The 15720-nt window shown below is 42.5% G+C and overlaps 3 protein-coding genes across 3 annotated transcripts; 1 reads left to right on the top strand and 2 right to left on the bottom strand.

Moving 5' to 3' along the window:
- Positions 1-485: 485 nt before the first annotated feature.
- LOC101297659 lies at positions 486-3068 on the top strand. The gene is made up of 5 exons (XM_004287110.1): positions 486-787; positions 1309-1410; positions 1786-1927; positions 2012-2061; positions 2647-3068. The coding sequence occupies exons 1-5, from the start codon at positions 701-703 to the stop codon at positions 2875-2877; spliced, it is 612 nt and encodes a 203-aa protein (XP_004287158.1). The 5' UTR covers positions 486-700; the 3' UTR covers positions 2878-3068.
- Positions 3069-3429: 361 nt separating this feature from the next.
- LOC101297368 (mitogen-activated protein kinase homolog MMK1-like) lies at positions 3430-6909 on the bottom strand. The gene is made up of 5 exons (XM_004287109.1): positions 6447-6909; positions 6081-6348; positions 5208-5540; positions 4640-4820; positions 3430-3855 (listed from the first exon to the last, which is right to left on the bottom strand). The coding sequence occupies exons 1-5, from the start codon at positions 6662-6664 to the stop codon at positions 3680-3682; spliced, it is 1176 nt and encodes a 391-aa protein (XP_004287157.1). The 5' UTR covers positions 6665-6909; the 3' UTR covers positions 3430-3679.
- A 1490-nt stretch (positions 6910-8399) lies between these two features.
- Positions 8400-10854, bottom strand: LOC101297076 (putative NipSnap protein K02D10.1-like). Its single transcript, XM_004287108.1, has 7 exons — positions 10684-10854; positions 10214-10283; positions 9931-10090; positions 9393-9474; positions 9049-9265; positions 8829-8893; positions 8400-8654 (listed from the first exon to the last, which is right to left on the bottom strand). The coding sequence occupies exons 1-7, from the start codon at positions 10774-10776 to the stop codon at positions 8400-8402; spliced, it is 942 nt and encodes a 313-aa protein (XP_004287156.1). The 5' UTR covers positions 10777-10854.
- Between the last annotated feature and the right edge of the window lie 4866 nt (positions 10855-15720).

Genomic DNA, 15720 nt, shown 5'->3' with positions numbered 1-15720 from the left:
CGTGGAAGGGGGGCATGAATCCAACGAGATAACACCACGGTGCCGACAGATATTCTCCAACATGTGTTTGTTATTTCTATATCACTCTACGTTAGAACATATATTTGTTATTTCTATATCACTCTACGTTAGTTTGTTCTTCACTCACAACTATATATTACTCCATGCAAACACTCATTAGCATTATACCTGTATTTTGGAACTAGCGGGAGTAGGTGTGCCGAGTGTCATGTGTTTCATCTTTGTATAACAGATCAAGTCCACCCCTTTCAAAAAAAAAAGAAAGAAAAAAGATCAAGTCTACAAGATATGAAACAAAATCTAGAAAATCCTACATGAGCACATTATGCTTCTAAGCTTTAAGCCCAAACCACAACATCAGAAAGGCCCAGACATAAAAGGCTTATGTGCGCGGCGGCCCGAAGTTTGGCAGGGTTGTGTGTGTACGCGGATTCAATTGACATTCTGGGTGACGAATGAGATCCGGACACGTGAGGTTAATATCTCAAACTCTGACCTTAACGTTGTTGGTGTCTGTCAATCTAGCTCTCACCTTGTTTCGGATTCCAATTCTTCTTCATCCTCTCCTCTAATTCACTGCTTCTTTATGGCCTTGTCTTTTGGACCCTCCTTCTAGTCCGTTGTTGTATATAATCTTAGTCCTTCTGGGTTTGGGTTCGATTTTGCGTTGGTTTCCAAAATGGGGAAGAATCAAGCTTACAAAGCTATGCAGAGAGCAAGGCTGGGATCCAGCTCTGCTGGCCCCGATGAGGTCGAAGACGGCATGGTTTGTACCCTTTCATACCATCTTTTTCTTTTTTCCTGAATCTTTGTTTTTCAATCACTACTTTGTATTTTATCCACTCTTTACTGATTTCCTTGTGTTTAATTTGTAAATTTTGATGCTTTGTACTTCACTTTGCTAATTGGCTTGTTTTAGATATAGTTTCATTCACGAATAGTATGGTTTAGGTATTCGGAACGTGAATTACGAATGCCCCGTTTACATTTTAGCTTCTTGATTATGAGGTTAGCTTAGTCTAATTGATATGGCTGCATCCTTAAACTCATGTGGACGTGGAGGGTGTCTCTAGCATCCTAAGTTGGATTTTCAGCTCTCAATTGGGGATTTAGTCTGAAATTAAGTCTGAAAAGTCATAGTATATTAACATTGTTACTGTGGATATGGATTAATGATGAAGTTTTGATGTTCTGTTATTGAATTTGCTATAATAATCTAATGATGTATCGTTTTTCGAATACGTATACTTTGTTTTCCTATACTTTTACTGATGAGGACTGTCGCAGGTGGATGGTTCATTTCATTCACCAGAGTGGCATGCTGCTCGTTTGGCTAGCCTCAAAACTTCCCACACAGTTACCTGGGAGGAGTATAAAAGGAAGCAAAAGGTAACAATTCTGCTGCTCTGTCACTTTCTGGTTTCATATCTTTTTAGTTCATCCAGGAATCAATTTACATGTTGAAATCAGGCTACTACTGGAGTAGTAGTTGCACCTGACCTCTAGTAATAGTTACTACTTGTAGATGACAAAGCTTTAGCAGTTAAATATATCTCAGCAATACCCAGAATAACTAGATGTTTGCCCTCATAACTTGGATGACCGAGAATGAAGTCTCCTTAGGATTCAGTTATTTCTTTTTATGTCAGCTGCAAGAATCAGTTTTCTATTCGTAGACTTTAGAAACTATTACCTTTTCGTTTTCTGAAATTATATTGTGTTCCTTCATAATCATATATGCTGAGTTGTGTATTGATGTACTAGGAAGATGAACTGAGAAAGGGGGAACTGGAAAAAGATACCGATAGAATGATGAGAGAATACAGGGCTCAACTGGATGCCGAGAGGGCTCGCAAGCTTGCCAACGGAAGAAACCACTCTAGTAGCAAGTCTGATCACAAGAAAGGTTGTTGTCAAAGTGGGAATACGAATATCAGCCTCTGCCTTTATTTTTACTGTTCCTTGTACTGAACTGCATGTTTCCTTGCAGATAAGAAGGATAAAGATTTAAAGAAACGCAGCAGCAGCAGAAAGAGAAAGGTGCTTATTTCCTACTATTTATTGTTGTGTCATTCATATCTGTGATGGTGGGTTGTGTGTTTCGATAGTGCATTCCATTGAAAAGATAAAAATGTGAATTGAGAAAGGATTACATGAAGTTGGCTCTGCTTTTACTGGACTGGTCTTTGCATGATGTGAAAGGAGTTGTATCCTCTAATTTTGTAAATTTCATGAATTATCGATATAATGACATATAGTATTGGAAAGATATATTTGACATATTTGTCACCGAGTGACATTTAAACAACATCTGAAGTTCCCTGAGTTTGTAAAATTCTGATAAGGATCTGAAAATGAGCTATTGCTTATTGTTTAGTTCTTGTAAACTCCGGGTGTCATGGTGATCAATTTTCTGAGATGTATATTAATTATTGAGTAGTTATTTTCTAAGCTATTGTTATTTGCACTCCTATTAGCTTCTTGCTTTTCTCTTTCTGAGTATGTTAAGTTTATCGATGATTTTGGAGACAATTAGCATGAGTCCAGTAGTTTCTAATTTAAATTTGAAAATATCTATCAAGAGAACAAAAATCTGAACTCTCATTTCAATCATTTTCTTTGCAGCATTCAAGAAGGAGATCTTCAGAGTCTAGCTCCTCATCTTCATCGTCAGATTCTTCCAGTAGTGAAGAAGACGACAGAAAATCAAGAAGATCCAAGTCCAGGTCTAAGAGAACAAAAAAGGAAAAGAAGCACAAGTCAAGAACCAAGCACTCTAGCAGCAGTGACAGTGACAGTGACGAGGCTGATGGCCCTGTTCCACTTTCGCGATTCTTTGAAAGTGTCAAGAGCTAGCGCCATTATATGACCTATTGTTGTGTATCTTCCTACAATAGGAGATTAGTATGAGTTGCATTTGTCCCTTTTTTTTTTTCCCTTCTCGCCTGTAAGAATCCCCTTTATTTATCCACATGATATATTGAGGCCTTTTGGCCAATGAGATTTGCTTCCTTTGGTACAGTAGTTTGCTTAATTCATCTCCCTCGGTTGTACAAGAAGCATTGATGTAACCTGTTATAAAAGCCTGATGTGTGAGAGAGAACCCAAGTCAGCTCACCAAAGGTCATCAATTATGAATTTGTTGTTTTATAGTACGAACCCAGTATTTTTTAACTCAGGTACCCAATGATTTTGCTGTATATTTAGTTATTTGAATCCGACTAATATTTTGTTTGCCACTTTTCTTTTATATGTTTTGTGGGGGGCTTTTCCCGACGCAATTTTGCCAGAATGATGCCGGGGATAGTACCTAAACTGAGCCTTCACCTAAAGGCGTGCACTAGCGAGTATAATTGATAAATGAAACTACAAGTAGCTAGGAGATGTTATTCACTTCCAAGCTTAATTCAAGAACTATTAATCCCAGCAGTATTCAATTCAAAAACTAAATAAACAGAAAGCCTTCTGATACAAACATCATTATCAGTTTATCATTGTTCCAGACTTCCCAGTTAATCAAATAACGCCCATCTAATACCTTCCACTTTTGGATGGAACATATTTACAGGAAGAATTCAATCCGATCACCAAACAGATGGAACATGGAACGTAGATAACACACTAATGAAAACCAAAATGAAGAGGAATATATGATTCCTCAATGCTGCTGATACTCAGGGTTAAATGCAAGAGCCTCTCGATAAATTAATTCTTTCATTTGTTCCTCAGACAGTGCATGCTGCTCAAAGTCGAAGCTGAAGGGAGTCATGCAAACAGGTTCATCACTGATGTCGTGGAGAGATGTCAAGTAGGGATGAGCTAGTGCATCTTCAACTGCAATGTATAAAAAATTGAAATAGAAAATGAGAGCAGCAACGCTAAACTGAAAGCAAGATTGCAACAAAAACTGCCTATATGAAATTAAGATGTCATATCAGACCAAAATAAATAAATTAAGATGTCGGTAACATTGATATGGTAACCCCATAGGAACGAGACTTAAGAATATACATTTTTAGCCACAGCTTGCCCTGAAGGAATGGTGGAAGTGCCAATTTACAAACCAAAATTTGTGTGGCCAATCATGGGAAATGGCATCAAAAGTTTCTCTTATCCAAATGCCATATGGATTTAAATTGTTGATGGGTGATGATGCAAAGCATTGGAGAACAAGCAAGATCTTCAAATTGATATAAAACAAAACTATAATGTGTGGAGAGATAAAAAGGCGTTGGTTTCATGGACGACAACATAAAAGGTACGAGCCTATGCATATCTTTTGCAATCTTACCAAATTTTTTAATATATTTTATCAAGAGAAAAATAATCTGAAGAAATGACATCCATATCAAAACACAACATACGCCACAATCATTGAAAGTGGAAAAGTCACGAATACATGTGCAAACCTAGTTGGAGAATATACTAACCCAAACCTACTATACACTAAGATGCCCTCAATAATCGAAAAACAACCGAGGCAGTATATCCACAATATTTGCCACATATGAATAGAACTCACTAAGCAGAAGGCTTGGTTATGCTGAGACAAAAAAGAACATACGAAGTATAGAAAGTGATTCATATGTAGGGAGAGCACTATAAAAGGTAACTTTACCAGTAATTCTCTTTGAAGGATTAAATGTCAACATCTTTTCAACAAGATCAATAGCTGATGGATGAACTTGAGGAAACTTCTCAGTAAATGACTGCCGGTGGTAGAGAGGAAGTTGCTTAATGTATCTCTTAGCATTTTCATTTAAAAATCCCAGTTCAGCATCTGATGGGGTGCCAATCAGCTGCAAGGAATTTATGATGATTAATTACACTGATTCATAGAGATCTACACTACAAACATAAGACTTGAGAAAACCGAAATTTCAAAATCCAAAAACTCAACATCAATTCCAGATTGATGTGAGAGATGTATGTTATGCTTAACATTCAAGATCCTAGCCATTTGATTGTGCAGAATGTAAAACAATATTGACATGGAAGGATTCTAACAAGGTTGTTTGATGACCCTGAACCATGATTTCCATAGTGATAGTTTTATACTTTTATAGCGTAATAGTGTCTTCTGTCAAATCTAACAAAACATACAGATACAAAGTGCTGGTCCTAATCAATACTAGATGACTAAAGACATAGTAAAAATCAGATACAAAGGCACAAAATTAATTTACCTCCATGAGCAGACGTAGCTGATGCACATGATCTCTGCCAGGAAACAATGGCTTTCGATCCATCAATTCCATGAAAATACAACCGACTGACCATATATCAATAGCTGCAGTGTAATCGGAAGAGTTTAATAATAGTTCTGGGGCTCGGTACCATCGTGTAACAACGTACTCCGTCATAAAATCAGTCTCGGAGGTGACTCGAGCTAGTCCAAAATCGCATATTTTTAAGTCACAGTTAGCATTTAGGAGAAGATTGCTAGGCTTTAAGTCCCTGTGCAGAACATTTGCGGAATGAATGTATTTCAATCCACGGAGGATCTGGTATAAGAAATACTGCACAGGTGAAAAAAAAGAAGAAAAAAAACAGTAATTATTTGATCATAGGCCAATCAATATGTTGAAATTAGGAAAACCTTAGCTCAAGACATCTTAAATTGAAGTACATAAGCATAGAAGCAGTAGAGTTTACCACAGACAAGAAGCTAAATAGAAAAAAGTGAAATAAAAGGCTCCTCTATTTTCACTGAAAAAGTTCTCCAAGTTTGTATCTTGTCATTTCCTGTTGGTGGGATGATCTAGAAAAGAACAAGCTTGAAGTTCATTTACTAACTTCAAGTTTTGGTTAAAGAATTCGGGAAAACAAAGAACGAATGACTTGATTACAAGCCAAAACTATTAGTCCCCAATCAATCTAACGAAACAATTAATAGCTCCACCACTGTCATTATTGTTGACAAAAAAACAAACATCAACAAGACAACAAGTGCGAAAGAACTAATCTTTTACAACACTTTTCAGCAAACACAAGATGATAACATATCACAGCAAATGCAACATGTTACAAAAAATCGAATGAGAAACAGAGAGCAGAACCTGACAATGCTCCTCAGATAGAGCTTGATTGGATCGAATGATCTGATGGAGATCAGTGTCCATGAGCTCATAAGCAATGTAAACATCGTTAAAGACATTCCTCTGCGGTGGGGGGATAATGTCCCGAATGGCAACAACGTTTTCATGATCCATATGTCGGAGCAGCTTGATCTCCCTCAGAGTCCTCTTTGCATCGATCTTGTTGTCGAAAGCATTCGCAATCTTCTTAATGGCCACGTGCTCGCTCGTCTCCGAATTCAAAGCCGAGCTGTTACATTTCCAAAGATTCAATCTTTTTACTAATTGAACACATAAAGATTCAATCTTTTTGTTTTCAGAAATGAAAGAAATGAAGAAACGACAGACCAGACGATGCCGTAAGCGCCTTTGCCGATGGGCATGATGGGGGGCTTGTACTTGGCCGTGACCTCGAAAACGTTGCCGAAGATGTTGTACTGGATGAATCTGCCGCCGTGGCTCAGCGTCGCCGGAATGGCCTCCGGTTGAGCTACTGCCTGCTGCTGCTGCTGGGTGGGGCCAGCCTCTGACATCACCGTGTCTCCTGATTGACCTCCGACTTCCATTTTTGGTTTGATTGATTGATATCTGATCGATTGGGGTTTTTGCTATTCTTGGAGTCTGGGCTAATGGCAGGCAGTGAGAAGCTGAAGCTCAGCCCTAAGTTTAGCTAATAACTAATGCTTTTAGAGAGAGAAAGAGAGAAACAAAGCAAGAGAGAGAGAGAGCGTGTGTGTTGGGTGTTGGCTTGTAGTTGTGTTGGTGTGTATATGGTTCTGATTATTAGGAACAGTGTATAGCTATGGAGGGGACTTGACTTTGGAACTAATTCGGGTGCGTCTGTTTGTGCTCTTACCCGTTTTGGTCAGACACATCTTTACAAAATCTATTTCCCCCTTCATCACAATTATTTGGTTTGCAACAAAATAGTAGTCTTCTGTGTAGTTGATCTCCGTAGTGTCATTTGTAAAGATATTATGTCTAATATGATACTAGTTAGTTCTGATAATGACACTATAACATTAATAAACTCTTCACTTTATTTAGAAAGATAGTAGATTATGCAAAATAAGGTTATTTTACGTGTTTTTATTAATATGAGAAAATAATGATAAGTAAGAACTTTTTGTTTTTTTGTTTTTTTTAAATGAATTCCTATAACTAGATAATTTTAATAGAGGTTCACTGTACATGTTGTCTAAAGAGGTGACGGCCTCTTATAAGAAACCGAGGGTTTGTGTTTCTGAACTATTATTTGTGGTTTCAATCAATACCGTGCTGACAGGTGCATATGAGAGGAAAAAAGAGAAATTAAAAGCATAATAATGATGAGTATGACGATTAAAATAACGGTACGTTACAAGACTATTTTTTTTCGTTATTTACCCAAACTTTTATATACGATTCATTAAATATTACTAGTACTTGATGGTTAGATCTAAAATTAAAATTAAATGATTAATGTGTTTATATGTACGTTCTTTTCGGTTCTTTGCCAAGACTATCATATATATAGTCCCGTTCACACGGTCACTAGTTGACCATGGAACATTTGCTCAACTACCAGTAGATTAGGCTCATTTAAATCCAATAGATAAGAAATAATGAGGCTAAATTAAACTAAAATTATTGCTTTGTATTTTTTTAACCAGTAGATTGAGCAAATGTTCCATGGTCAACTAGTGACCGTGTGAACGGGACTAATCATATATATTCATATATACAATGATATACAGCTGGTACTCGATATGACATTTGTACCGAAGTCGTATAGAATGAGAATGCCTTGCAAAGGTGCAATGAATAACACTTGTTTTCAGCATATGACCCTCTTGTAGACTTGTAGTTGAACAAGTATCATATCATATATGCGTCGGCTCCTGCCGGTGCTTTATCTTTGGTGCCTAACCACTCGCTACCTAACTAGTTCCCGCCGGATGTCTCTCAGCAGTCAGCTCTATTGTCCTAGTGTCCTCTATATGATACTTGTGATCCGTATGGCCATCCTAAAGATAACGTGCCGCCACTTCAATTCAACAGGTTCAACCATGTGCTGAAAACAAATTCTAGTTTCATAACATAATCGAATTAGTCAACCGAACAGTTTCCCATTTAGCCACTCAGCTTTACAACAAAGAACATCATATCATGTGTATCCAAAAGAAAAAAAAACATCATATCATGAGCTGATGAAAGGGACTAAAGAATCCAAAGCCAACTACAGAGTCGTGAGTACATGAATTTGTCAATATATCATATAAATTTTTGTGTGACAAGAAACTCCAATGCTTAGATGATATTCTACCATGTAAACGCAGGTAACACATACGATGGGTAAGCATCATATTTGGAAGCAAGAGCTTGCACAGAAGATAAATCTGCTATGTCTGCAAAACTACTAAGTCCAAGTTCAGTTGCATGGATTCCACCAGTGATTAAAACTGATTGAACTGCAGCTGCATTTGCACCCTTGATGTCATGATGAAGAGAATCTCCCACTGCAATAGAATCAATAGGGTCTACACCAACTAACTCCATGGCTGCTTTATAGATGATCTGTGTACACAGGTGTAAACTAGATTAAGATAATCACTACAAAAAAAGCTCGGTATTTTGAGCTGATTTAGATACTTGGGATACAACCTAGAGAAAGAATGTAAGTCAAGTGCAAAAGAAATATGTTTTAAGGTAAAAGTTCACATGATAATCAAATCAATGTGACTAGATCACCTTATCAGGCTTGCCCATCCATTTCACTTCACCCCCCAACTCTTCATATTTGGCAGCCAGAGTCCCTAATATGAAATACGTTATTTCCATGAGGCCCATATAACCAAACAATATGAGGATTCAGGCTGCATTTAGGTCCAACATGTTAACTCACATATGCCATTCTATATTGTGTGAGTGTATCCACAGGGACGTGCTCAGTAAAAACAGCTAGTTTTACCTGGCATTACACGCAAAGCTCTAGCCTCAACAGTCACAAAATCAGGATTGGCCACCACCATAGGAATGTGCTTAGCAGCACATTGTTCCAATATATTTTCAAGTTCCTCCAGTTTCATGGGAATTGCATCACCAGACGGATTCCCCAAGGCTTCAGTGCCATGGGCCAAAATAAAGTCAGCATCTTTAACATTTTCGACAATTTGTAATTCAAGGCCCTGCAAGAAAACGACAAACTCAGTTTCACAGTGCAAAATGAACATTCAAGAATCATTTTATCAGTATGTGCAATACCACTTCCTATTTTTTTTTTCTTTCTAGAACGACCTCTAACAATCATTGTACCTCAAGAGATATTGCACCACGACCGCTCCAAGTCATATGAATGCAACACTTTCCTAGCGCTGCAAACCAAGCATCATCTCTCCTGTTTCATTGTAGCATGCAGAATAAGTCAGTACTTACAACAACCCCAGTAGATATATCAACAAGATAATGAATGTAGTTTAGCCACATAGATTAATTTTATTTAATCTAATGTGAAGTGATTATTAACAAAGAAAACTGTGATCTTTCTCGCATATACTAATGTAAGTAAAATATATACACAGTGGATGATTCCCAGAATAATATATTTCACATTGATATAAATGCAATTCAGCCCTACTGGTACACAACTTTTTTTGAAAGCGTAGATGCATGTCCTAATACTATTATCAGCTGATAAACTGAACCACATCAAGTTGGTAAGAGATGACTTCTTCAAGGGAAAACCAAAGTTTGTCTGGTTTCACTATCATGATAAGACAAATGAATATCCGAAACAAGTTCTAACTTTCAAAAGCAAAAAGATAGATATATGAAAGAATACATGATGGTTCACCTTTGCAAGCTCTGATGTGTTAGCTCTCCACTAGTAACGGCTCCTACAAAGAGAGAAGGATCAAACCCAAGGCTTCCCAATTTCTCCAATGTTGTAGAAGCTCGTCTAGAGGAGTTACTTATAATCACCATCTTTGCACCACTGTTTGCTAGCTTCTTCACTATAAAACAAGAACGATCAAACAACCCAATAAGCACCGCAACATTGCCAAATTGAAACTAGAACAAGTTCTGGTTTCAGTTAAAGCTTACCCAAACCCCAAAACTAATAGATGAAAACATACATGTTGTAATTGCACCGGGATAAGGCTGCTTCCCATCGTGGAGTACTCCAAACTGATCTAATAACCAGGCCTGCATTTTCACAGATCACCAAACACATTAATCTATATAAGCTGCAGTTCCTAGGATTCTGTTCAAGTTCATGGAATTATAATAAAGCCAAAACCCACAATAGCAACCAAACAAACGACATATATCTTTCAATGAAGTCATTGAATTTCTGTTAAAGAAAGAAAATTTAGGAAATGGACTGAGTTCAAGTTCATAGTAAGCAAATAAATGATAAATCTTTCACAGCGACGTCTTGAATTTCTGTGCAAGATATCAAATTTAGGTAAGGTAATAGACTGAGTTCAAGTTCATTGAATCATAATAAGCCTAAACACACGTTAACATCATATGATAGATATTTTCACGGTAGTGTAGTGAAGCCTTTTGATGAAAGGAAGAGAGGTAAGGTAGTGATGGGAACCTTGAAATGGTGGGTTTCGGCGATTTGTTGAAGGCCATTTAAGGTCTGAAAGAGTTGAACGTCTGGGGATTGAACGGAGCATCTGGGCATCATCTTCTTCTTCGTCTTCTCGTCGTTGCTTGCTTTCGTTTGGTGCGTTCACTGCGTTGTTCTGGTTAGAGTTAGACCGTCAGTTAGCTTTAGTTGAAAGTTGGAACATAACGTAACTGTCACACACTCACACACTCATACTTGGTCAGGCCCATAAGTAGTAAGGCTCAAAAAGGGCCCAGAAAATGGGAGGAATGGGCCTATACAGGCTAGGCGGATATAAGAGTGGTGGACCTGCCCGGCTGGAGGGTCCCACCGTCAAAAGGGCAAAAAAAAAAAATAATAAAAAAAAAATAAAAAAAATGTACGTATATCTTGTTCGTCCCTCTCTCTCAGTTTCTCTTTTGTTTTCAGTTCGTTTTTGTATTAATCCTGCAACCCCAAAAGCTAAGAGCATTTAGCAAGCAGAGAGATATGGACATCAAGGGTCAAGGCGGCCTTAGGAGGTGTCTGTAAGCACACATGAATGGAAAAAGCCGGAGATCAAAAAAATATGAAACTGGCCAGAAACTCATGTGCTATAACAAGGAGTTTTGGCTCGAATTGGGTGAAACTTGAAATAAGGGGCAATAGTTTTTTTTTTTTTGAAAACTGAGGATCTCGATGTAAATATGAGAAGAATTAAAGAGAGCACAAGCTTGGAAATTTTCTCAATACCTCTTAAAACAACAATTGCAACAGCTTTACAAACACGACACGTGTGAGTTATTTAAGCCAATCGCGAGTAAATTCATAAAAGACATGGATTTTTGAAGCTAGAATGATTCAATATATGTTAGGAGTTGTCTGTAAGCACACCCGAACGGAAAAGCCGGAGGCCAAAAAAAGTGAAACTGGCTAGAAACTCGTGTGTTATAGCACGGGGTTTTGGCTCGAATTGGGTGAAACTTGAAATGAGAGACAACACCTTATTTTCTTTTGAAACTAAGGTTCCCGGTGTCAATATGAGACGAATTGAAGATAAAATAATCTTGGAAAGTCACTCAATACCAATTAAAACAGCTTTACAAAACACGGCACACGTGAGTTATCTAGGCTCGATCGCGAATAAATTGATAAAATACATGGATTTTTGAAGCTATAATGGTTCAATATTTGTTAGGGGTTGTCTGTAAGCACACCCGAACGAAAAAAGCCGAAGGCCAAAAAAAGTGAAACTGGTCAGAAACTCGTGTGCTATAGCAAGGGGTTTTGGCTCGAACTGGGTGAAACTTGAAATGAGGGACAATACCTTATTTTCTTGAAACTAAGGGTCTCGATGTCAATATGAGAAGAATTAAATAGAACAAAAGCTTGAAAATTCACTCAATCCATTTTAAACAACAAATGCAATAACTTTACGAAACACGGCACGAGTGAGTCATTTAAGCACGATTGCGAGTAAATTGATAAATAACAAGGATTTTTGAAGCTAGAATGGTTCAATATATGTTAGGAGGTGTCTGTAAACACACATGAACTGAAAAAGCCGGAGGCAAAAAAAAAAGTGAAACTGGCCAAAAACTCGTGTGCTATATAACAAGGGTTTTGGCTCGAATCGGATGAAACTTGAAATGAGTGGCAATACCTTATTTTCTTTGAAAATTGAGGATCTTGATGTCAATATGAGAAGAATTGAAGAGAACACAAGCTTCGAAATTCACTTAATACCTCTTAAAACAACAATTGCAACAACTTTACAAAATAGCATTACTAATCCCTTAACGGCCTTAGGCGGGTCAAGGCGGCTCCTTGGTGCCCTTAGTTGGGTTAAGGCAACCCCTTGGAGGGTCAAGATGGCCCCTTAGCGACCTTAAACAAGTGAATGCGGCCCTTGGCGGCTGTAGACGGGGCAAGGTGGCCTTTTGGCGTCCCTGGATGGGCCAACGAGAGTCATGGCGACCCCTTTGCGAGTCATGGTGGCATCTTGGTGAAGGCGGCCTTAGCCGGGTCAAGGAGGGCCTAGGAGGGTCAATGCAGCCCCTTGGTGAGTTACCGCGACCGCATGGCAGGTTAAGGCGACCCCTTAGCCGCCTTAGATGGGTGAACGCGGTCTCTTGGCGGCCCTAGCTGGGTCAAGGCATCCCCTTGGTGTCCCTAGATGGGTTAAGGCGTCCCCTTAGCGGCCCTAGGAATCCTCTTGGCGGCCCTAGGCGGGTCGAGGCGTCCCTTTTGCGGCCTTATGAGGATTAAGGCGGCCCTTTAACGACCTTAGACGGGTGAAGGCGGCCCCTTGGCGGCCCTAAGCTGGTTAACGGATCCCCTTAGTGACCCTAGGAGGGTGAAGGCGGCCATTTAGCGACTTTAGACGGGTGAAGGCGGCTCCTTGGTGGCCCTAGGAGAGTTAAGGCGGCCCTAGGCGGGTCAAGGTGGCCCCATGGCGGCCCTAGGCCGGTCATGAAGGCTCCTTGGGTACCTTAGGCAGGCCTAGGAGGGACAAGGAGGCCCTAGGCGAGTCAAGGCGGCCCCTTGGCGGCTTTAGCCGGGCCTATGAGGGTCATGGCGACCCTTTGGTGGCCCTAGGCGGGTCTAGGAGGGTCAAGGCATCCTAAGGCAGGTCAAGACAACTCCTTCGAAGGTTAAGGCGGCCCTTTAAATGCCTTAGACGGGTGAACGCGGCCCTTTGGTGGCCCTAGCCGAGTCAAGGCGGCCCTTTAGTGGCCATAGACGGGTCAAGGCTTTCTCTTGGAAGCCCTAGGAGGGTTAAGGCGGCCCAAGGCGGGCCAAAGCGGGTTAAGGGAGCCTAAGGTGGGTCAACGCGGCCGATTAGGGGCCCTAGGCAGGTCTAGACGGCCCTTTGACGACCCTAGGCGGGTAATGGCGGCTCCTTGGCTACCCTAGGCAACCTAAGGCGGGTCAAGGTGGCCTAAGACTGGTCAAATCGGCCCTAGGTGGGCCAAGATGGGCCAAAATGGGTTAAGGCGGCCCTAGACGGGTCAAGGCGGCCGATTAGGGCCTAAGCAGGTCAAGGCGGCCCCTTGACGGCCTTAGGTGGGTTATGGCGACTCCTTAGCTACCGTAGGCAACCCAAGGCGGGTCAAGGCTGCCGCTAAGACAGGTCAAGATAGCCCCTTGGGGGGTTAAGGCGGCCCAAGGTGGGTCAAGGCCGGTCTAGGTAGGCCTAGGAGAGTCAAGGCGGCCTAAAGCGGGTTAAGGCGGCCCAAAGCGGGTTAAGACGGCTGATTAGGGGCCCTAGGCAGGTTAAGGCGGCCCATAGGCAGGTAATGACGGCTCCTTGGCTACCCTATGCAGCCCAAGGCGGGCAACGACGGGTTAAGGCGGCAGTTAGGTATGCCAAGGCAGCCCTTTGGTGGGTGAAGGTGGCCTTTTGGCGGCCTTAGACAGGTGAACGCGGCACCTTAGCGGCTCTAGCCGAGTCAAGGAGGCCCCTTAGTGGGCCTAGATGGTTCAAGGCGGTCTCTTAGAGGCCCTAGAGGGGCCAAGGCGGGTCAAGGCAGGCCAAGGCCGGTCAAAGCTACTCTAGGTGGGAAAATGCGGGTCAAGACAGCCCAAAGCGGGCCAAAGCAGCCCAAGGCGGGTCAAAGCGGCCCAAGGCGGGCCAATGCAGGGCAAGACGGCTCAAGGCAGGCCAAGGCGGGTCAAGGTGGCCCTTTGGCGGCCCTAAACTGTTCATGGCAGGTCAAGGAGGCCGCTTGGCGGTCCTAAAAGGGTCAAGACGGCACCTTAGTGGTCCTAAACGGGTCAAGGCAGTCTCTTGGCTGCCTAAGGAGGGTCAAGAATGGCCAAAGCGGGTCAAGGTGGCTTTAGACGGGTCAAGGCGGCCACTTAAGGGCCCTACGCAGGTCAAGGCGGCCCCTTGGCAACCATAGGTGGGTAATGACGGCTCCTTGACTACCCTAGGTCACCCAAGGCGGGCCAACGCGGCCCTTTGACGGCCTTAGATGGGTGAACGCGACCCTTTGGTGGGCCTAGCCGGGTCAAGGCAGTCCCTTCGTGGCCCTAGACGGGTTATGACGGTCTCTTGGCTGCCATAGGAGGGTCAAGGCGGCCCAAAGTGGGTCAAGGAGGCCCTAAGCGAGTCATGGCGGCCCTAGACGCGTTAAGGCGGCCCTTTGGCGATCCTAGGAGGGTCAAAGCGACCCCTTGACGACCCTAACCAGCACACGGTGGGTCAAGACGACCTCTTGGCGGTCCTAAGCGGGTCATGGCGGCTTTAGGTGGGTCAATGCAGGCCAAGGCGGGTTAAGGAGGCCTTGGGCGGTCTCTTGGCTGCCCTAGGAGGGTCAAGGCGGCCTAAGGCGAGTTAAGGTAGCCCCAGGCGGGCCAAGGAGGCCTAAGACTAGTCAAGGGGGCCAAGACGGGTCAAGGCGGCCTCTAAGGCAGGTCAAGGTAGCCCCTTGGCGGGTCAAGGCGGCCTAAGACTGGTCAAAGCGGCCTTAGGCGGGTTAAGGAGGGCCAAAGCGGGTCAAAGCGGCCCTAGACGGGTCAAGGCGCCGATTAGGGGCCCTAAGCAGGTCAAGGCGGCCCCTTGACGGCCCTAGGTGGGTAATGACGGCTCCTTAGCTACCCTAGGCAACCCAAGGTGGGTCAAGGTTGCGGCTAAGGCAGGTCAAGGTAGCCTCTTGGGGGGTTAAGGCGGCCCAAGGTGGGTCAAGGCGAGTCTAGGCAGGCCTAGGAGAGTCAAGACGGCCCAAAGCGGGATAAGACGGCCGATTAGGGGCCCTAGGTAGGTAATGACGGCTCATTGGCTACCCTAGGCAGGCCAAGGCAGGCAACGGCGGGTCTAGGCGGCCGCTAGGCAGGCCAAGGCAACCCTTTGGCGCTCTTAGATGGGTGAACGCGACACCTTGGCGGCTCTAGCCGAGTCAAGGAGGCCCCTTAGTGGGCCTAGATGGTTTAAGGTGGCCTCTTAAAGGCCCTAGAGGGGCTAAGGCGGGTCAAGACAAGCTAAAGCGGGTCAAAGCTGCTCTAGGTGGGGTAATACGGGTCAAGACAGCCCAAAGCGGG

This window comes from Fragaria vesca, linkage group LG1, assembly GCF_000184155.1.
Source record: "Fragaria vesca subsp. vesca linkage group LG1, FraVesHawaii_1.0, whole genome shotgun sequence".
Taxonomy (NCBI): Eukaryota; Viridiplantae; Streptophyta; class Magnoliopsida; order Rosales; family Rosaceae; genus Fragaria; species Fragaria vesca.
This window is presented reverse-complemented; position numbering and strand designations above follow the sequence as displayed.